The sequence below is a fragment of the Oncorhynchus gorbuscha genome, linkage group LG15, assembly GCF_021184085.1.
Source record: "Oncorhynchus gorbuscha isolate QuinsamMale2020 ecotype Even-year linkage group LG15, OgorEven_v1.0, whole genome shotgun sequence".
NCBI lineage: Eukaryota > Metazoa > Chordata > Actinopteri > Salmoniformes > Salmonidae > Oncorhynchus > Oncorhynchus gorbuscha.
The window spans coordinates 42,657,271-42,680,492 of NC_060187.1; the positions used below are offsets into that span (position 1 = coordinate 42,657,271).

The 23,222-nt window shown below is 42.4% G+C and overlaps 1 protein-coding gene across 4 annotated transcripts; it reads right to left on the minus strand.

The window, feature by feature from the left end:
• Positions 1-48: 48 nt before the first annotated feature.
• On the minus strand, positions 49-22,494 carry LOC123997175 (KN motif and ankyrin repeat domain-containing protein 3-like). 4 transcript variants are annotated; one of them, XM_046301301.1, is made up of 12 exons: positions 22,312-22,490; positions 9,047-9,165; positions 7,972-8,058; positions 5,974-7,845; positions 4,221-4,323; positions 3,655-3,879; positions 3,177-3,267; positions 2,617-2,836; positions 2,252-2,394; positions 1,948-2,148; positions 846-944; positions 49-518 (listed from the first exon to the last, which is right to left on the minus strand). In XM_046301301.1, the coding sequence occupies exons 3-12, from the start codon at positions 8,006-8,008 to the stop codon at positions 459-461; spliced, it is 3,051 nt and encodes a 1,016-aa protein (XP_046157257.1). In that variant the 5' UTR covers positions 8,009-8,058; positions 9,047-9,165; positions 22,312-22,490; the 3' UTR covers positions 49-458. The 4 variants fall into 4 exon arrangements, with proteins under 4 accessions (XP_046157257.1, XP_046157258.1, XP_046157259.1 ...); XM_046301302.1 differs by lacking the exon at positions 22,312-22,490 and adding an exon at positions 11,786-11,941; XM_046301303.1 differs by lacking the exon at positions 9,047-9,165 and having other exon boundaries at positions 22,312-22,491.
• Positions 22,495-23,222: the final 728 nt, after the last annotated feature.

A 23,222-nucleotide genomic window follows, 5' to 3' on the forward strand; every position in this document is an offset into this window, starting at 1 on the left:
CATCTGGACCTCTGCTGCTATATCTGCTTAGTGCAGTGTCACACGTTATGTAAATATATGTTTATTTTTTACATGAAAATCAATACATGAATATACAAGTCATAGACAGTTAGTGCAGACTTGAATGACATTGGCATGAAGATTGAGAAGGTAGTTAAAGAGGGAGGGGAACTAAAACTCAACACAGTAAATGAGTGCAAATAAATGTGAGGTCTGCTTTACTTTATCATAGAAAACTAAATGCTGCAGACCTTGAATTAGAAATGTTGCAAATGCAGATTAGTATCGTATATAATAATGACATTTATGGAAAAATAACAATCTTATATTAACAATACAAATGAATAACGTATGCCATGATATAAATACATATATTTATGTAGACAGCTGCAATATTCCAGTGGAGCTTTTTCAACGCTTATGTCCAGTAATGTTTGTTTTTCTATCTTGGTGGTAAATCACTCCGCAGCAGGCCATGTCTTTTGAGGACTAGTGGGGCTTCGAGACTTGTTTGTCCCCTGAAAGAAATATACCAATGTTTTCAGAGTGATAGTAGTAAAACAGGGCAAAAACTACAATATACAGTAAAAATACATAGCTGTAAAGAATATGCTCTAGGGGTCACTACTGCTACACATGCCAAGACAAGATCTTTCAACTAGGCCAACATACCACACCCCAACATTGGAGTGTAGCCGAGGCGCTAATATTACACACTTGAAATTGCGCATGATACGGATATGTTGTGAATGTGACCTATACTGGATTCAAGGCCAAACTGGCTGTTTGTCATATAAAAACAAGGCAGGTCTCTCGGCCTCAAGACCAGCGTCTGGGGAACTTACAGCTGCCTGGGCTTTGGTGTAGTTCATGTGGGCGTAGAGTAGCACAGCTGTGTCATTGTGAGAGGCCTCCAGGGCGATGGAAAGCGCATTACTGCCGTCCTAGAGAGGTAGGAAGACAAAAGGGACAGCAGGCTTTGCGATAAACCCTTTGAGGTGGGACACCGATAAGATTCCTGCCCATTCACAGCCTCATCACACAGTTTAGAAAGAATAAGAAGCTATATGCCATTCATGCAATATAGAACTGTGTCTTTACTGTATACAGTCAAGGTGAGGCGTGGGCTATCTTACACTGCAAGGGCCAGTGTGGGTACAGGCTTTTCTTCCAGGCAGCCAAGCAACACACCAACTAATCGTAGTTTATCAAAATTGTGATTGGATTAAATTGGGTAGATTAATCAGTTGTGTTCCGGGTTGGCTAAAATAAAACCCTGCACCCACAGTGTCCCTTAAGGTTGCCCAACCCTGGTCTAGGTCTTCAAACCAGCAAAGGGTTAACCCACATCTCTGTCTGCCTCACAATCCTGAAGAATTAGCTGTATCCAATTGTCACAAGGTTGAAAAAAACATGTTCCTAAATACTTTCCCAGCCCCTCTCAGTCTAGCTGTATCGTACTGAAACTCAATCCATGTGCTGCATGCCTAACTCATTTTGCCCCAGATGTGCTCTCTTAGATATATCAGTCTGGACTGGAGGTTCAAACTAGTCTGAGAAAAATCCACTGTAAAGCCATACTGTAGAAAAACACTGGTGTACAGATTATAAAAATATTCTGTCTTATTGCGAATTTAAAAATGAGCATCAACTTAAAAAAGAAACAAACAAGGATTTATAAAATAAATGTAATATGTTTTTGTATTCACTTCTTGGCTGCGTCGCAATAATCTAGTGGCTTCCTCCCCTGCTCTCCTCTCCATCTGCAGCACTGATGTTAAGACAGGACATATAAAACAATATGGCAAAAGCCTATCTGAGTACTTGCTTTGAATTCAGCGTGAAATGGAAAAGAGGTAGAAGATTAAGAAAGTGGACAGAAAGAGGAAGCCAGGTAAGCGTGTAAAGACAGAGTGTACAGGGTAAACAGACAGCCAAGGAACTCACATTGTCCACGATGGAGATGTCACAGCCCGGCTGATCCAGGAGCAGCGAGACAATCTCGGCTCGGCCGTGCTCGCTGGCGCACATGAGTGCCGTGGAGCCCTCGTCATCCTTCACGTTCACTTCAGCCCCGCAGTCCAGTAGCGCCCGCACCATCTCCTGCCGTCCATGGCTAACGGCTAACATCAGCGCTGTCTGGCCAGCCTAAACACAATATAGCACAGTTAACATGGTGTTAGCAAGCACACACAAGCAACACTGACTGAGGGGGATAGACTGGATTTTAAGTGATTTGAGAAGGACTTGCCTGGCTGGCCTTGGCATTGACGTTGCCCTGACTGAAGAGCTTCCTGACCACCACCATGTCATCCTCCTCTTTAACAGATGAGAGGGCCGCCAGCATGATAGCAGTGTAGCCTGCCTTGTTCTGCTTATCCACACAACACATGCCTGCACAGAGCACACCCACCCCATGGTGAAACCCCGGGGCATGGAAACTTCCTGACGATAAATACATGGCATAACTAATGTGATTTTATGCCTGTAGTTAAACCATGAATACCAAACTTCTGATGATTCATTATGATCATCAGGATCTCTTCACTAAGGTCATAAGCCCCGACCCTAACAGAACTTCCCAGAGATAAGTGAACACTCCTCACTCCAACTAACCTGTGTCCAGTAGTAGCCCCACCACTGTGAAATTGGAGTGGGAGACGCTGTAGTGCAAGGCCGTGTTACCATTGCCATCGGTCATGTTGATGACGTGGGCCAGCAGGGCAGAGGAGACCTCAGTGAAGGCCATCAGGTAGTCTGAGACACGGGGCGGCTGGGCCATCTTTGCACTAGAGATGCGGAACCATTCCAGCTGCACAGTATGAATGCTGGAGAGCTACATGGAGGGAGGATGTGGGATAGGATCACTGATGGAAGATAGCTACATAAAAGGTTATCATACTAATATGATTCTAAACACTTGGAACAGAAGTCTTGGTGATGTATTAAATGTTTATAATCGTATTTAGTGTGGCATGAATTGGACTAAGTCCGTGCAACAACTTCTTCAAGTCATGGAACTTCAAAATACACTTGAGAGATTATGTGTGGATTGGGGAAAAAACTAACAGGGTATTTGTTTACAAAAATCAGGTATGAGCTCATTTTGAAAATGAAATTCAAGATTTCCAGGATATAATAAAACAGAGGAATTAAAGAGGCATGCTGAAACATACCACTTCTTTACTCTTCAGTGTTTTGACATCATCATTCAGGTGGTTCTTCAGAATGAGAGAAGCCTCATGCATTTTTGCACTCAGCTCAAATCTAGGACAAGGGATTACTGCAATTAGACATGGACGTTATCTATGATAGTGACCGACTGGGATCTAACACTTGTGCAACGTAAGATGAGACTCCTATATAACGTATTCAACAATTATTTTGTGCAAACATCCTGGCTATAATTCCATGTCAATAATATACACATTCATAGCTTCACAGATGATAATGTTGCGAAATAACTTTGGCTGCGGTAATTGAATTCAGGGCACCTAAAGGCTATAAACCAAAATAGAAGATTCAAATTTTACTACCAACAGACTTCTTTCAAGGGAAGCAAACTTTCAACAAATTCTGAAAATTCTGTTGACTATCCCTTTAAAATTGTAATCTGCCAACAATGACAGGTCTATGAGCTGTAATCAAGCATACTTCTCTTTCACTGCATCTGGACTGTCCTCAGTGGCTCCAGTCCCTGCTTCTAAGGCCATATCATCACTATCGGTGTCATCCATATTAATGTTCCTCTCTTCATCGGAGGTCTCCTCCAGAGCTGCCTCTCCATCTTCGCCATCACTACTGTCCGAGCAATCATCCACTTCACTGCCACCCGAGGAACTCCCCTCTTCCTCCTCCTCACTAGATGTCGACTCATACCTGAACAGAAGTACATGTCTAGTTAGTTACCTTTAACATTGGTCATCCTTCTCTTCTAATATGCCCTGTCAGTGTTTTAATTTTTTAATTTTTTTATAAATTTTACCTTTATTTAACCAGGCAAGTCAGTTAAGAACATATTCTTATTTTCAATGATGGCCTGGGAACAGTGGGTTAACTGCCTGTTCAGGGGCAGAACGACAGATTTGTACCTTGTCATCTCGGGGGTTTGAACTCGCAACCTTCCGGTTACTAGTCCAACGCTCTAACCACTAGGCTACGCTGCCGATGGTAATATGTGCAGATTCTTGCTCATTCATTGATGACAAAGCACCACTTACCCCCCATTGAGAATGCCAACAAACTGCAAGCTCTTCTTGCCGCTGCTACGTGCTTCACCGGAACTACTCCCATCCTTCTTCTTCATGATGGACTTCAGCATACCTGTGGCCACAATACTCGGTGAGTGACCCAACTAATCTACTACTTCATTTAATTCTACAGTGCCTTTGGAAAGTATTCAGGGCCCTTGACTTTATCCACATTTTGTTAGGTTACAGCCTTATTCTAAAATAAAATCTATGAAATTATCATTTTCCCTCATCAATCTACACGTAATACCCCATAATGACAAAGCAAAAACAGTTTTTTTGCTCATTTATTACAAATTTAAAACAGAAATTACACATTTACATAAGTATTCAGACCCTTTAGTCAGTACCCTTGGCAGCATTTATAGCCTCAAGTCTTCTTGGGTATAACGCTACAAGCTTGGCACATCTATTTGGGGAGTTTCTCCCATTCTTCTCTGCAGATCCTCTCAAGCTCTGTCAGGTTGGATGGGGAGCTTTGCTGCACAGCTATTTTCAGGTCTCTCCAGAAATGTTAGATCGGGTTCAAGTCCGGGCTCTGGCTGGGCCACTCAAGGATATTCAGAGACTTGTCCCGAAGTCACTGCTGCATCGTCTTCGCTGTGTGCTCAGGATTGTTGTCCTGTTGGAAGGTGAACCGTCACCCCAGTCTGAGGTCCTGAGCGCTCTGGAGCAAGTTTTCATCAAGGATCTCTCTGTACTTCTGTTCATCTTTCCCTCGATCCTGACTAGTCTCCCAGTCCCTGCCGCAGAAAAACATCCCCACAGCATGATGCTGCCACCACCACCATGCTTCACCGTAGGGATGGTGCCAGGTTTCCTCCAGACAAGACACTTGGCCAGAGTTCAATCTTGGTTTCATCAGACCAGAGAATCTGCTTTCTCATGGTCTGAGAGTCTTTAGGTGCCTTTTGGCAAACTCAGTCTTGCCACTCTACCATAAAGGCCTGATTGGAGGAGTGCTGCAGAGATGGTTGCCCTTCTGGAAGGTTCTCCCATCTCCACAGAAGAACTCTAGAGCTCTGTCAGAGTGACCATCTGGTTCTTGATCACCTCACTGACCAAGGCCCTTCTCCCCCAATTGATCACTTTGGCCAGGTGAACAGCTCTAGGAAGAGTCTTGGTGGTTCCAAACTTCTTCCATTTAAGAATGATGGAGGCCACTGTGTTCTTGGGGACCTTCAATGCTGCAGAACTGTGTTGGTCCCCTTCCCCAGATCTCTGCCTCGACACAACCTTGTCTCGGAGCTCTACGGAAAATTCCTTCGACCTCATGGCTTGGTTTTTGCTCTGACATGCACTGTCAACTGTGAGACCTTATATAGACAGGTGTGTGCCTTTCCAAATCATGTCCAATCAAATTGCATTTGCCATAGGTGGACTACAGTCAAGTTGTAGAAACATATCAAGGATGATCAATGGAAAAGGATGCACCGGAGCTCAATTTCGTGTCTTATAGAAAAGGGTCTTAACACTTATGTAACATTTCAAAAAACCTTTTTTTCACCTTGTTATTATGGGGTATTGTATGTAGCTTGCTGAGGATTTTTATTAATTTAATACATTTTAAAATAAGGCTGTAACGTAACAAAATGTGGAAAAAGGACTCTAAAAACTTTCCAAGGGCCCTGTATATTACGTTTACACCTGCTTTATTAGTGTAGAGGAATCATTTATCTTCTATATGAACTATTATATAAGAATAAATACACTTGGCACTCACTTTCCACCACTGTTGGAGTTGTGTGTGTCCTGGGCGCCGTTTCCTCCTCTTTCCCTCCCTTCCCTTCATCTAAACTGACCGTCTCCTCAGGGGTGACCTTGTACTCTGCAATGGTCATCTGTCTCTTCTTCAGCGCAGTGACTGGAGCTTTCTGCTCTATAGTCTCATCCTCGTACAGATTCTCCCATTGACTCCCAGTGGTGACCAGTGCTACTGGGTTTGGTTCTTCTTCTGCAGGGCTCTCCACAGAGTCAGTCTGAGTGCTCTGGTCGTAATGTACGGCTCTCAAATCCTCACCTACACAAGCGTCAACCACCTCAGGACAACAGGAGACTGCGACATGCTGTGAAGCTGGCGTGGATGTTGTAGAGGCTTCGGTCCCCACTTGGGCATGGGCTGAGTCTGGTTTGGCAAGGACCGCCTTCTCGGACGTTGCTTTGGATTTCCTCTCATCCTCCTGGGCTTTGAGCACCGCCAGGTCCTCGTCAGCCTGGCCGACTCGCCCCTCCAGAGCCAAGATGGACTCCTGCTGGAACTTGATGGTGTCCTGTAGGGTGTCAATCTCCCTCTGGACCTCACTGCTCAGCCCCAGCTGGGATTCCATCACCCAAACCGAGGCCTCTTCTGTCTCCACTCCAGCCTGCACCCACTCCTCACGGAAGGCCGGTGCCTCCGTGGCCACGCCTTTCTCGCAGACGTCCACCTGAGGCGTGCCCTCTGAGGCATCCTTGGCACCTTGGCTGTAGTAGAAGAACCCGGCGTCCAGCAACATGTCGTCCCCGACGGCCACAGACCTCTTCTCCACAACCTTCTCAGAACGTGCTCCATCTTTCACAGTCTTGCCTTCAAACTTCTCAGTCAGCTTTCTGAGGTCCCCTATTTTGCTTGGACTCTTGGGACTTCTAGGACTCTTGGGGGAAAAAGGAGGACATTCCTGACTCTGTGTGCCTGTGTCCACCATTGTGGTGGTAGTACTGCTCACTACTGTTGCAGCCTGTTGTTGGGCCGCCAAGGTTTTCTTCTCCTGCAGTGCCAGTAGGAGCATGTCTTTCTCAGCCCGTAGCTTGGCCACCTCTCTCTCCAGCACTGGGACGCCCTTCACTCTCTCCTCCATCTCCTTCAGTTGCCTCAGGGCAGTGGCCATCTGCTCTCTCACAGTCTGCAACTGGCTGGGAGGCAGAGTAGCCATTCCAGTGCTAGAGGCCGGGGTGCTCCTACCGGAGGAGTGGGGACTGGGTCTGTTCAGACTATTCTGAGATGGGCTGGGGGCGGCAGAGAAGAGGTGCAAGAGCTGGTTATCTACTGTGGCTGCTGCACTAGCTGGGGTAACATGAGTAGTCACAGCCCTGGGGCTTTGCTTTGGTGGGTCAGAGAGCTGGAAACAGGTGCCATTTTGGTGCTGGTGGCTCTGCTCCTGCTGCAGTCGCAGGCTGGTCTCCAGGAGGGTCCTCTCTACCCTGGGGTTACGTAGCGGAGGTGGTGGTGGCACTTTGGCGCTAGCAGAGAGGGGGAGGCTAAGGACAGATAGCGGGGACAGGGGTTGCCCCTCACTGGGAGAAGAGCCGATGCGATTCCGTGGGGGTGGAGGAGGGGGCGCACGACCATCTTCGCTGGCGGGTGAGGAGAGGGACTCTGATGAGGTCCAGCCGCTGGCTCTTCCCCCCACATTCGGGCTCCGCTGGGAGACTTTGACCCCATGGGATGACCTGCGAGAGTTGACGGGTGCCCGGCGGACGTGGTGGCCGCTTTCTATCTCCTCCACATACTTGAGGAAGTCCAGGTCCAGCTGGAAGCCATACGGAGTTTGGACCGAATAAGAGCCCTGTTGATCCGCCTCTTCCTGACTGGAGAATAGAAACGGTGCACCCAGATCTGCAGTCCACAGGAAAACAATACAACAACAGTTATCAAATCTGGTTAAGTTTTTCAAGTCCCAGACATTATCCATTGTTACCACATATTGACTTGATAAATACCAGCTGGAACTGAAATGCTTACCAGGCAACTTGGGGTTGACCTGCACAGACTGAGTCATGGTTGTGGACAGACCTTTCAGCAGAAGCCCCCAGAGAGTCTACGCACAACCTGATAAGAGAAGGGAAACACTGACTCAGATACCTGTGCACTGTATGTGTTTTACTGAGGCTAGTGTATGCATGTATGAATTGTTCATGTGTTACCCAGAGGTGAAGAGAGCATGACATTTGGTAAAGTAAGGAGGCTTGTAGCCTAAAATTACATTATTCAGGACATCGTAGCTTGACACTCTTCGCTTGATGGCGAAATTAGCTGTAGCAAATCTTTCTCATTCAAGACAAAACCTTCTTATAAACTACCCATAAAGCGTTTACTGTAAGGACACCTGAAGACCTTATACGAGAGACTCTATTTAGCAATGTTTTTGAATACACATTGGTCTGGGGTGGGTTTTTCAAAGCCTTCACGCTAAAAGTAGTATGTTAATTCTCACACCAGCCCAGAATCACACCTCTAGTAGAAGAGCAAAGTGGTTCATTTTTACGAATGATGCTAATTCACACATACAAGACAAACAAACATCGATGTTATAATTGGTACTCTCTCGTGGCTGTGCAGCTGGGTTGTGGAGCGAAATAACATTGCGCTTTAGCTACGAACTCTCTGGGAAACCCACTCCCCAATGTTCCATTAGAAAGAAAGAGGCACTGAAGGTAACAAGGGGTTAATCCTATGGTTAGTTTTTTTCTTGGTCGGAGGTGTTGAAGTCAAGAAGGGGATTAACCATGACATCACCTATACCTCCAAGCATTATGTCTGAAAGCCCAGATCAAAGCGAAGTTAAGTGGCCCAAGAACAAAAGCAACAACAACGATGAACAGAAGCCAATACAGACAAGCCAGATATTACATTAGGATCGGAAACCCAAACTATTGCTCTCAATCACAGAATTTGCCAACGGTTAAATTAACACGTTGTTCAAACAGGTTTACTTAGTAATAAACTTCCATTATGTCAGCTGTCATCATGTTTCAAAACTGTTGGCGTGTTACTAGTGTAGTATTTCTGATCGACAAATGAGTTGTATTGAAGTTACCTCAGTCATACAGTCTGTGGAACAATCATAAAGGTGTCTTGACACTGGGCCAGGGGGTTCACTTTGGTTTGGTCTTCCTGGCTGTCAATCCAGTTCTGGGTCACTGCTCCTTAGCTCCACTGACAGGGAGAGTGATGGATAGACATCAGGGTCAGAGCAGAAACACACATGCATGCAGAGGCACACACACACACACACACACACACACACACACACAGAGTTCACAGTTGTTCGACACATTTTCATACACGGCTCGACTAAGAAAGAGAGAGATCGACAAAGGGTCAGAGCACCCCACACACACACACATCTGTTTCCATATAGCCTTAAGCACATTCCACCACACAATTCCCTCTCACATCCTGCTAGCATGGACCAGGCTGGGACATGTTCAGATACTCGAGGAGGGCTACAAGGTAGTTGTAATTACATAGGATAAATAAAAAAACATCTCCAAAAACAAGGATTTTCTGACATCTCTCATTGCCATTCAAAGAGAAGCCGTTGATACTGTTGATACTGTGACAGCAAAGCTCAGCGTAGCCTACGTTATAATATTCCACAAAGCAAAGCGTCAAATTAAAATTATTGAGAGTCCCTCCAGCCCTCCGCCTCACTAAAGCAAGCTTATCACAAGAGAATGGCATGCACAGACACTGGTCATTAGCGTGAGACATCAAGTGGACTCTGGTTAGCTTCAGCCAGCCGGACATGCCTGCTGTCACTGCTTCGTTCCCCCAACCAGAGGAAAGACCCTGTCCCTCCTACACAGGGTTCTAGGGCCATAGAGCAGAGATTTTCCTGACTAGGTACAACTCTGGGCTCTAGTTATAGCCTATAACTTGACTAGGGACAGGATTTCAAGTACTGGTATGGAAATACTCCTAGGCCTTGCCATAGCTGGGCGCTATGGCCCCCAAAAAAATCTAATCACGGTATTTTTAAAATTTATGACAGTATTTTATGTTTTTTAATAATAAAAGTTCTACATTAGCTTTATGAGTAGTGCGTGACCCTAGGGTGGCATCACATACATCCTAAGTGATTTCATGAGTCTCTCTCCATTCTGATTTTTTTTAATACTGTTCAATTAAACTTCAAACAAAAATAATTTTCTACATTTTCATAAATTCCTAATTCTACAGTTATAAGATAGTAGTGGGCACTTTGAATGCAGTGTTTTTTGACAGGACAACAAATGAAAATGCCAGGGAGAAGTTATTGTGATAGGGTTGGAACCAAAGTGTTGGTCCGTGTTTCCTTGGGGACCCTATAAATCATTGGCTACATTAAATGTTCTTTCTTAGCTACTTCATGTAGCTAACATATTCAAGCTTCACCTATTCCTCTTTGATTTAGAGGATACTGTTGCACAAACAACATGCTCATTTAGGCCTACACCATCAATGGTATTAGGCTGTATAGCTAGCTACGTTTGCGCTGACTATGTACATTTATTAGCCAGATAACTAGCGATTAGCGGCTAATACGACTTCGCCACAACTTGCTAAGAAAATACAAACCAGCTGTTTGCAGAACGCTTGCCCTAGCACAATGGAGTGAACACAACATTCAGTCTAATTAGTCAAGGTGCTGCGCAGGTTAGCTGAAAACATACGGAATCTACGGCTGCACAGCCACCAGTTAAGAACAATAAAATAATGAACAAGTGGTTATCTAGAGTCCATTAGTTATACTGAGTAAACTGGAAAACATTGATTTGTTTTGGAATATTTACTCAAAATAGCTGTTGTAGAACTTCTTGTGGACAATGTTTCCGTTCTAGGTTGCAGAAAGAAGCTGTCTGTGTTTGGACTTCTTGAAATATAGTATCCCACTGGACGTGCCAAATTCCAAGTGCCTCAGATTTGCTCCAGATGCCAGCTCCTCAGATCAGAGGAGTGTAACATAAACACGTAGTCCCATCCCACCCTCACTACTCCTCACTTAGTGCCTCCAGCTCCCACTCAGCATAAATAGGCCAGTTCAATATGTTTTTTCCAGGTCCTGATGACAGGCAACAAATTACAGGGCAACCCACACACTCAGGGGGAGAAACCACATTCTGCTGCGCCCCTCATCCTCACCAGTAGTGAGCCACAGCCATGTCACACACACACACCAGCAGGAGTGAGAGCACACACACACACACACACACACACACACACACAAATTGCCTGTTACATACACACCGTTCTGTTGTGGTAGCGATCTTGTAGACTATGATCCCATAAATGACCTTAACTAATGCCTATGTCTGTAAGTCAAAACAAGGCAACAGTAAACATGTCGTCGTCGCCCCCCCCCCCGGGACAAATGAGATATTGCGTGTGACTAACACATTTCCGTTAATTACTATAGCTCCCGCATTCGGCCCATCAGTGTCATTTTGTAAATGCCGGATCTCTCTGGTAAGACACATCATCTACCCAAGTTTAATCAAAATCGTGCCAGTGCTGTCTGAGATATCACGTGTGATGAACGTACAGAGGGCGACACATCCACAGTCCCCTCCCCAATTTCATTGTGAGGAACAACTAATAGCAGGCCTAGGTCTTCAGATTGTAAACCTGTCCCACTGTTAACAGACACACTGGATTACTCTACAAATTGAGGCCAAGTTACTTTAAGCTAAGCAATGCAATTAACTGCACATATTTCAAATATATATATATATATATTTTTTTTTTATATATATTTAAAATATATATTTTTTAAATAATGATTCTCTACTATTACCGTCATCAATGAGGCAGCCGTTTCCCCAGCATTCACCATAAATCTAACACTGAAGTCGACTTTTTCAGCACTGCTTTTCAACAGGAAATGTTCTGGTCGAGGGCTGCTGGCTACATCGCATGAGCCATGATTTGGAAAAGTAACCTCATCCCTGCCACCACCTCCCTTTTCCCCTCAAAAGGAAGGGGAGGGTCTACAACAAGTCCAGCTGACAATAGAAAAAGCAAGGCATCGAACTCAACAGATACATGAGTCACTCCAGTTCAGCCCACACATACTAACCCAGATTGGGACTTCTTGGGCAAGGCCAAGACTATTCTTTCATCCTTCCAGCCCGCCCCACCACAACCACAGGCTCATCTTGATCATCACACTACTTAACATAAGAAAAGTCCCATTCAGAAAAGAGACACTCATAGGGTAGGGCCACACTCCCCCACTCCCTGTATGGCTCAGTTCAGCTGCTGGGATAAATCTGCTGTTTCCTGAAGAGAATCAGGTCTGAGAACAGCCCCCGGCCCCAGGGAGACCTATTGTCTCGCAGCAGGAACTCAGGGCCGCTCTGCTCCTGCCAGGAAGCCCATCGCTAAGGCCAAAAAGCTGCTTCCTGTGAGGCCAGAGGAAAAAGCCAGGTAAAAAAACAAGTAAAAAGAGGATCTGAACAAACACACAACGTCATCTACCTCGTTGCGACACAATAACAAAAGACCAACACACAGAAACGCAAAACACACATCCACTACAGGTCCTGTCCTTTTCCTGGAGTACAAGCATCCTGACACCTCATGCAAAACTTGGACAACATGCAATTAGAGCCAGGGATATATAACATGTGTAAACAGCATGAAGGCAAGAGCATGGGAAGTTTAAGGAAATAACCCCCAAATACCTGGAAATATACAGATGTTTCCCTAGGCACTTTGGGCTGCACGCTTACCCATAACTCTGTCTCGTAAGTCATGCATTGATGTCAATGAGGGGGTTTCGAGATGCACATACACACAATGCAATCCCAAGTTATGCTTCAGCTCTAACATTAGATATTAATCTATCAATCTTGAATATGCATCTAGACTAGAACCCTATCTTTTAACTATCAACTTTGGTCTCAAACATCACATGCATCCCATAACACCCCTTGATTCTCATCCAAACAGTCACATTCAAGCCCCACAATGAGGCATTATGCCATGTCAGTGGTGATGCTGTTTTCTGAGGTCTCCTTGTTCAACATCCCAGTCCCCTTCCCCCTCACTCCCTACTGGGTTCAAAATGTCACAAAGTGAATTCAATCAGGCATTGGGGAAGTCTGTGGCTTTGGTTGGTGTTTGAGAGGCCAAATACAAAACCCAGTCTGACATGAACTATTTTACTTTTTCAAACTGTATATTTTCAAACTGTTATATTGTCAACAAGACTTGGAATGGACTTGGAATGGTCCAATAAATGAAGCAACTGTCTCACACAGAAACAGTTCTTATGAATCTAACTTTTCCATTGGTCACTATAGCAGTATGTTTCAGGTCTGATGCCTACAGCAGTCAGTCACGTTGAATACAAGTAAATGACTTTAGTGAGAACAGTATTTCTCCTTGTTTTTTTCCTTAGGTGGAGTGCAAAGGCCCCGGAAGCCTTTCACTGTGATAAACGTAAATGAATGAAGCTAAGGACTTCAGCGACAACAGCATAATGACATGCATTAAGTGTCTCCAAAAGTGGCCTTGGCTAAATTGTGTCTTCCTGTGAGAAGCAGCTGATTATACTTTGAGGGGGAATAAACACCATCTCAAGGCACTGGATTCAATTAGTAAATAGCCTCTCTCCCTCAGACCTTGTTAGAGAATTGGGTATTTTTAGGACATTTTTCATTCAGCATTTCTCTGTAGAAAGTGTAGTAGGAACTCAATCTTATATCCGAGATGGATTCAATTGAATAGAGTTCCTGTGTAACGAAAGCCCATTAAGCATTATGTTCCTACTTGTATCAATCAAATCTTCTCTCCAGGACAAGTCCTTTTTGAGATGCTGTGTCAATCTCAAAGTTGGCCAAATGCAACTGAAGAAAGTGTACAAATGTTAGCCTGCATGTTTCTTCAAACTTTAAATTTAACTTACAATCAAATTCTTTCTGTAGAGGTGCAAATTAAAAACCCCACTCCAATCAGAAAGAATGGCTGGATATTGAAAGTGGCAATTTCCATTTTCTAAGTAGGGGTGCATGCTACTTATGGTTGAAGGCCTCTACTGTTAGGTTACACACTTAACGCTAATTGCTGACTTGAGAAATGCTAGAACTTTTTAAGAGAAATTAACCATTTACAGTTGAAGTCGGAAGTTTACATACACTTAGGTTGGAGCCATTAAAACTCGTTTTTCAACCACTCCACAATTTCTTGTTAAAAAAATATATAGTTTTGGCAAATAAGTTAGGACATCTACTTTGTGCATGACAAGTAATTTTTCCAACAATTGTTTAGACAGATTATTTCACTGTATCACAATTCCAGTGGGTCAGAAGTTTACATACACTAAGTTGACTGTGCCTTTAAACAGCTTGGAAAATTCCAGAAAATGATGCCATGGCTTTAGAAGCTTCTGATAGGACATTTCTCAATTAGCCTCTGGTCTGATGAAACAAAAATAGAACTGTTTGGCCATAATGACCATCATTATATTTGGAGGAAGAAGGGGAGGCTTGCAAGCTGAAGAATACCATCCCAACCGTGAAGCATGGGGGTGGCAGCATCATGTTGTGGGGGTGCTTTGCTGCAGGAGGGACTGGTGCCCTTCACAAAATAGATGGCATCATGAAGAAGGACAATTATGTGGATATATTGAAGCAACATCTCAAGACATCAGTCAGGAAGTTAAAGCTTGGTCTCAAATGGGTATTCCAAATGGACAATGACCCCAAGCATACTTCCAAAGTTGTGGCAAATGGCTTAAGGACAACAAAGTCAAGGTATTGGAGTGGCCATCACAAAGCCCTGACCTCACTCCCATTGAGAATGTGTGGGCATAACTGAAAAAGCATGTGCGAGCAAGGAGGCCTACAAACTTGACTCAGTTACACCAGCTCTGTAAGGAGGAATGGGCCAAACTTCTAACTTATTGTGGGAAGCTTGTGGAAGGCTACCCGAAACATTTGACACAAGTTAAACAATTTAAAGGCAATGCTACCAAATACACTCAATTAGTATGTAAACTTCTGACCCACTGGGAATACGATGAAAGAAATAAAAGCGGAAATAAATCACTTATGCTGACATTTCACATTCTTAAAATAAAAAGTGGTGGTCCTAACTGACCTAAGACAGAATTTTTACTAAGATTAAATGTCAGGAATAGTGAAAAACTGAGTTTAAATGTATTTGGCTAAGGTGTATGTAAACTTCCGACTTCAACTGTAGATCACCAGGCTTTAGAGCCACGGTTGGTGACAGTAGTTACAACCAAGAACTGTGTTAAGATACTTTGGCTGTGAACTAGACTGTTTTCTGACAGGGGAGAGCATGGGGCAGAAAGTACTTGCCAAGGTCAACCAGGAAGTGACATTTCTAGATAAAGGGACCTTGAAAACACTTGCAGCAGCGTTAGTGCAGACTCACTGACCATGCATGCACTACCTCGTACAGTAGCTCCCCTAACTTCATCAAGAACAAGCTACAGACAGCTCAGAATAAAATGTCAAGGGTCATTCTGAATCTTAGCCCTGTTGGCCTTTCAACTCTGTGAAATACAGTGGCTATCAGTTGATAAAAAGATTCATTCAGCTGAAGCTGGGATTGAGCCAGAAAGACATGTATGGTACAGTCCCCTCAGTATCTAAAGAGCTCTCTCATTCCTACACCACAAGATTTTGTGCTATGTCGGTACTGGCCAGAACACATTTTCAGATATGGCAGTGGTAGAGTAGAGCAAACTCCCAGCTGAGATAAAAACGATTTCTGCCAGTCTTAAGTTCAAACACTTCTGCAAGGCTTGGTTAATGTTGAGATAGCCTCCTGGCCAAGTGTAAAGCTACTCTGCGCTTAGTGGAGTAATTGGTTAGATATGTATATTTAGCTTTTTGTTTGTATACATCTAAATATGTGGACATTGTATGTATGACACTTGTTTTGCACTGCAGCCACTTGCCTACCAATAGAGGACATTAATGGCCTTTGACTTTTTGTCTATATAATCTTGTGCAATTTTGAAACACATATTGGTTGCCTGGTTGTGGTTTCTTTATGCATCTTAAAATTGTCAATTCAAATCAAGGGATTTGGGGAAAACCTTTCCATCTATCAGCAGACAGTTATCATTAGCATTATCGTTAATGGCTACACAACGTGTAGACGAGACATACACCCCTGCACATTGACTCGGTACTGGTACCCCCTGTATATAGCCTTATTGCTGTTATTTTAATGTTGCTCTTTAATTATTATAATATTTTTTTCTTCAGTTTATTTAGTAAATACTTTCTTAACACCCATCTTAAAACTGCATTGTTGTTTAAGGGCTTGTAAGTAATCTTTTCACTATAAGGTCTACACCGTCAGCGCATGTGACAAATAACATTTGATTTGAGGCATTCCTGTGCCGTTTTAGAAAGTTGCAGGAAAATATGAATCACTGATGTATTTTGTTCATGATTAGTGGGCAAATGTAATTCATTTTCTAATAAGTTCAATACATTTTTTAATAATGTCAGAGAGAAATTTACATGGTTATCAAAACGTCACGCCAGGGTAAGCCTACACGAAACACAGACCTTATTTTAAGTGTTTCTAAAATCCCCTATGGGAAGAATGTATGGTAAAAAAAGACTGGAACCATTTCCCTGTTTGACCACTAGGTTTTATGGGGTATTATGACACGTCCACTGAGGGGTTCTATATCAAACTCCACTCTATGCGGCACATGATCTGCAGGTTGAACATGGTGAGATTGTCGACTCATAAATTGATTTAGGCAATTTTACAGCAAACTAGCTACTTCATATCCTGATATTGACTTTGGTATTATTGTGTGTAGCTATGTTTGCTAGCTTGCCAGCCAACCCATAGAGAAAGCATTGCATTGTGGGTTTTGTAGCAGACTTGAGCTGAAACAGATTTCCAACATGATTTTTCACATGGTAGTTACCAACCTTTTTATAATGACAAAATTCAACATTTGTTCACAAAAAAATATTGTTCCCACATATTCATGTTATTTAACACTGTAAATTATAAGAATTAGTGGTTTGGGGGGGGGGGGGGGGTTGTTTTAAGGTTGGTGAAAAAGTGTCTATGATTTTGTGTGCTGTACTTAGTCAATTGAAAATGTGCTTATAGTTTTGACTTTTTGATGATCTGTTTTGATTTTTGTAATAGGGGGGTTGTGAAAATGTACCACATACACACATGTGAAAATTCCACCAAAGCATTTTATTTTTAAAGAAAGCCTGATAGGTCTACCAACGACTGCAGGTTGCCCTAACAGAGTAAATCCAAATCTGGGAGACTCAAATTAGTATGATAGGTAACGTTTGGTATTTTTACTTTTTACCTTTATTTAACCAGGTAGGCCAGTTGAGAACAAATTCTCATTTACAACTGCGACCTGGCCAAGATAAAGCAAAGCAGTGCAACACATACAACAGAGTTATACATAGGTTAAACAAAAGTAGTCAACACAATAGGAACATCTGTATACAGTGTGTGCAAATGAAGTAAGGAGGTAAGGAAATAAATAGGCCAATAGTGGCAAAGTAATTACAATTTAGCAATTTACACTGGAGTGATATGTGCAGAAGAGGATGTGCAAGTAGAAATACTGGTGTGCAAATGAGCAGAAAAACAAAAACATATGGGGATGAGGTAGGTAGTTGGATGGGCTAATTACAGATGGGCTGGGTACAGCGAACGGTAAGCTGCTGACAGTTGACGCTTAAAGTTAGTGAGGGAGATATAGGTCTCCAACTTCAGTGATTTTTGCAATTCGTTCCAGTCATTGGCAGAAGAGAACTAGAAGGGAAGGCGGCCAAAGCAGGTGTTGGCTTTGGGGATGACCAGTGAAATATACCTTCTGGAAAGTGTGCCCCGGGTGAGTGTTGCTATGGTGACTAGTGAGCTGAGATAAGGCAGAGCTATAACTTCAAAGAAGTATAGATGACCTGGAGCCAGTGGGTTTGGCGACGAATATGTAGCGAGGACCAGCCAACGAGAGCATACAGGTTGCAGTGGTGGGTAGCATATGGGGTTTTGGTAACAAAAACAGATGGCACTGTGACAGCAAACTGGATGCAGTCTGAGTAGAGGGTTGGAGGCTAATTTGTAAATGACATTGCCGAAGTCAAGGATCGGTAGGATAGTCAGTTTTACAAGGGTAATTTTGGCAGCATGAGTGAAGGAGGCTTTGTTGTGAAATAGGAAGCCGATTCTAGATTTCATTTTGGATTGGAGATGCTTAATGTGAGCCTGGAAGGAGAGTTTAGTCTAACCAGACACCTAGGTATTTATAGTTGTCCACATAATCTAAGTCAGAACCGTCCAGAGTAGGGATGCTAGTCGGGCGTGCGGGTGCGGGCAGCGATCGGTTGAAGAGCATGCATTTAGTTTTACTAGCATTTAAGAGCCGTTAGAGGCCACGGAAGGAGTGTTGTATGGCGTTGAAGCTTGTTTGAAGATTTGTTAACACAATGTCCAAAGAGGGGCCAGATATATACAGAATGGTGTCGTCTGCGTAGAGGTGGATCAAAGAGTCACCCGCAGCAAGAGCAACATCATTAAGATATACAGAGAAAAGAGTCAGCCCGAGAATTGAACCCTGTGGCACCCCCATAGAGACTGCCAGAGGTCCGGACAACAGGCCCTCCGATTGGTATGTATTAATGTGTGGACGTCCATCATCCATGTCGTATGATATTTTACCAATTCCCATTTGTATGCTACGAATTGCAATTCGTACAATATATATGTACTATATATATATATATATATATGATACAGATTCTAATTTGTTATTGCTAAACTTAGCTACATGGCTATTGCTAACGTTAGCTAGGTGGCTAACTTTAGATAGGTTAAAGGGTTAAAGCAACTGTTAGCTAACATACTAAGTAGTTGAAAAGTTGCTAATTAACTAAAATGCTGAAGTTTTTCATGAGATTTGAAAACACAAGCTTTGGGTTGCTAGACATTGTCTTATGTAACCATACCAAAAGTGTAACATATCATAATAATTTGAGTTAGTATGATATTAGTTAGTATAATTTACTATGTTGAGTCTAGTCTATGAGACCAGCCTGCATAGTGATAGTTCTCAACATGAACTCAAGATGAACTCATATGGACGTTGCAAAACAATGATTCCGTGGCTGTCAAGTGAGATAGAATGGACTGGGGAATCCGACTGGCAATAAGCCAGCTTAAAGCATAGAATCACATGACAGACAACTTGGGGATGGTTAGCAATCAAGTGGATGAATTACAGTCTGGATCTGCCATGTCTAGAGCACAACTCAATCCACCATATGAGAATCAATTGTTATCACAACAAGCCAATTCCACAAAGCTGTAGTCATATAAACCCTGTTAATCCCTGGTGCTAACATACGTATATGTTGTCCCTATCCCGATTGTGCCCACTTTAGGGGGTGTAGATGATGTGTAGATGATCAAAAGACATCATTTTCTGATTGTGAGCAGATCTTCCTGACCGCCTACGGAGGTTGTCAGGCACGTATTATGTCTGGATCAGCGGAGTTTCATCCTCAGAGGACCATCCTCCTCAGTGAATTTCATTTTTTTAAATGGTAAAACATTTTAAAAGTGATCATTTTTAGATAAAACTGTACTAAATATAATCACGTCGCCAAATAATTGATTAAACAGACTACTTTGCAAAGCAGGTCGACAGTAGCCTCAACAGCACTCTGTAGGGTAGCACCATGGTGTAGCCGGAGGAGAGCTAGCGTCCGTCCTCCTCTGGGGACATTGACTTCAATACAAAACCTAGGAGGCTCATGGTTCTCTCAATCTTCCATAGACTTACACAGCAATTATGACAACTTCCGGGGGACTTCCTCCAACCTATCAAAGCTTGCAGCATGAACTGACATGTTGTCCACCCAATCAAAGGATCAGAGAATTAAACTAGTACTGAAAGCATAAACTACAGCTAGCTAGCAATGCAGTGCATAATATGTAGTGAGTAGTTGACTCAAAGAGAGAGAAAGACAATAGTTGAACAGTTTTGAACAAATTAATCTCTTCCAAAATGAAGGAGAAGAAAGATTGTCATTTTCTTTTCAGTTTCACTTACTTAGCAAAATGCAGCTAGCTAGTTTAGCCTACTTAAACACCCTGCTCAAACAGTGGGATGCTATGTTAGCTAGCTGGCTATGACAATCCAACACAACACTGGAACTCTTCCAAGTCAAGGTAAACTTTTGGTTTCACAAATGTATTGCCACCGGGCGCGCCAGTGTAACTGCTTACTTACTGTACACTGTAACATTACTGTACGATTGTAGTGGGCTCACTAACGTGCTAGTTCTGTTAGCTATGCTGACTATGACGTTGTCAGCATATTATCTAAAGTAACGATGTAGGTTGTGTGTAGTTTTTTTTTTTTAACTGGTCACATACAGCTGATGTGTTGTGCATTGAAGTCCACAAGCGAAGGGATGAGGTGAGAGGAGGAGAGTGCACAAAAGGAATACAACATGGCTGTGTATTTACGCCTAATGGGGGGAGGAGGGGGGGGTTAATTACGCCCGGTTCTGTTAAAAAAACATTAAAATGTAAGCAAACAGAACAAAACAGGGATAAACATACTTGAATTTGTCCAATAGAAACTCTCTTTACAACTGTTGGACTAATGATTACATACTAATCAGCTAGATGCAGGCAAGAGTGTGCAAGGAGGTATTGAATGTCACGGTCTGTCCATGTGTCACCTCAAATGTGTCTCTCGACCTGCACCTACATTGTAAACTTTCATTCATAGGCTAGGTTGTAGCAACCTCATGATGGGTATAGGGAAAATTGAGTATCATGTAGTAGCTTAAACCTATCGCTGTTACATTGAACTGGGTGAATGGAATATGAATGACAGTCATCCAATAAGCTATAATAGAAATAAGGCCACGCTCATGAAAAAAAAAATAGTTAGTGCCACCGCCACTGGTCTGGATATCTCACAAGTGTAGACGGAGTTGGGCGGTCAAACCATTTAAATCATCAGTATCCTGCCCTCTAAAGTCATTGACAGGTGGCACCATTGACCATAATAGTCTTCAAATAAATCAATTCAATTCATATATTATTTTGAAACAAAATCTGTCAAATAGTTTGCATACAGAGGGACCGGACCACAACATCTGGTCACAATGCCAACACAGTTAAAGACACATTTTAATGCCAAGTTTAGTCATGAAACTCTTGATCCGATTGGATCATCTTAATCGGATGGTGGCAACCACATGTTAGCACCAAGTATAAATAGGGCTTTAGTCATCCCCATACCATAATATGATTATGTGTGTTATTGAGGCAGAACACTACTCCCTTGTCCTCCATAGAGTGAAGAAAAGCTGCTGACAGTACCACAGACTTCTTAATGGGGTGATATGAACAGGGTAAAGGAGTATTCCACTGACAATGGGGTATTTTCATACGATGTCATGTCCTATTGTTTGATGATGACTATGTTTCGCTAACACTCCAAATATTTTTTTTCTTGGGAAAAATAAGGATTTTGTTATCCTGAGTGGATTAGAATCTCAAGTGTTCTTCTTGTCTAAATCCAATGTCACTAATCAACAGATATCCACATAGCACCTTCATAAATCCATGCTATGCATTCAGTAGCCTATAAATCTCAAAGGAATATCTAATTGAACAGTTATCTTGCATGGGGTGTGTCAATTCTTCTCATCTAAGGACTAAACTAACTCTGAAAACGATGTATAATTCATTTTAGTTCAATTCAAAACAGCTGTTGTTGGACTAGCCCAGTTTTGTTCAAATGGGGCTATTGGCAGACATTATGAAAGGCTACAGTCTTTAAATATTATATAAATGATGTCTGTCCATGTGCGGTCTCTGAACAGTGAGCAAAATAAATGCACAACGTTATGACGTACACAAATACAACACTATGTAGTTGATGTTTTAACTCTGACAGATATGAAACGCCGTTTGGGTCTTTGCGTGTCATATGGTTCGGCTACAGCTTTTTCAGAATACAGTTGGTTACAGAAACACTTGTCGCAGGGATATGATGAGTTCGTATGGGTTGGGAACACCAAAAAGTATATTTTCTGAGGAATAGTTTCAAAACACTAAATCAAAGTTGTACACAATATGTTACTATGTAATAGACGAGATCGAAATCAATCAAGGCATGGTTCAATACGGTTGATACAGCGGCAACTTTACCTGTAGGCTACCATTTGCTTTACGCAAATGTTGATCCCCTTGATAGACTATTATTCGAGTAATAAGTCGTGCATGTAAGTAATATGTATCAAGGAAATTAGTTTATCTTACCTTTCAGACGTTCTATGGCTTTCTTTCAACGTTCAATCTAACTTCTGATGACATTCCCGGGATAAGTTAATAAACTTAGGAAGACAGGAAAACATGCCACCCTTACGTTTTCTCACTCTTCAAAAGGGCTGAATCAATGATAGACAGGGGAATCATCCAATCGGTGCTAGGGGATGTGTGACCAATGTGTGACCAATAAAAGTATTAGGAGACAGAACGGGTTGGAAGTGACTTGTGGCAGACTTCCTACTTATACCGTCTCATGTCCATAGTCATAATATAAAGCCCTTTTGATTATGTTTCTTAACACAAAATAGAAATACACTTGCATATCTGCATATATTATAAACACATCTAAAAATACTTATTTAGAGTCAGAATTGAGAAGATTTTTTTTTCTCACGTTGTTGGCCTAGTCTATTGTCAGATGTAAATGTAGAAACATATGTTATTATTGAGAAAAATAAGAACATAAACTATTATTGTTTTGACAACAGATCTTCTTTATACATTTTTCATAAACATTTTTGAAAGTTTCACTACCACTTGAATTAATAAATGTAACGTTAGTCTATGAAGTGTAAAATGTACTTTATTTATTTGAAAAAAAGAGGTGTTCATCATTTCCCTTCAAGCTATTTGATGCATAGTGGAATGTTTAGGTATTAAGTTAGCTTGTGATAACAGTATGTAAAAAAGTATGAATAATATACACTTATCTGGTCAAATACCAATTTAGTGTATATCAGAACAAATTGGACAGCCTGTATAGGAAAGGATATTGCCTTGATTTTCCATGAAAAGGATGTCCTGATGTCTTATATGTTCTGTTCAATAGCTATATGGTATTTAGAACAATCATGCCTCCATAATAAAGAATAAATCACTGAACAGTAAGGTTTTGTTGCTAT

What these genes read in the sequence shown, in the direction of transcription:
- LOC123997175 (XM_046301303.1), bottom strand. Translation starts at nt 8,008, where the DNA reads ATGACTCAGTCTGTGCAGGTCAACCCCAAGTTGCCTG. An exon ending in GGTCAACCCCAAGTTGCCTG is followed by an intron (nt 7,846 to 7,971) that starts GTAAGCATTTCA and finishes TGTGGACTGCAG; the next exon opens with ATCTGGGTGCACCGTTTCTA. An exon ending in AACTCCAACAGTGGTGGAAA is followed by an intron (nt 4,324 to 5,973) that starts GTGAGTGCCAAG and finishes TTGTGGCCACAG; the next exon opens with GTATGCTGAAGTCCATCATG.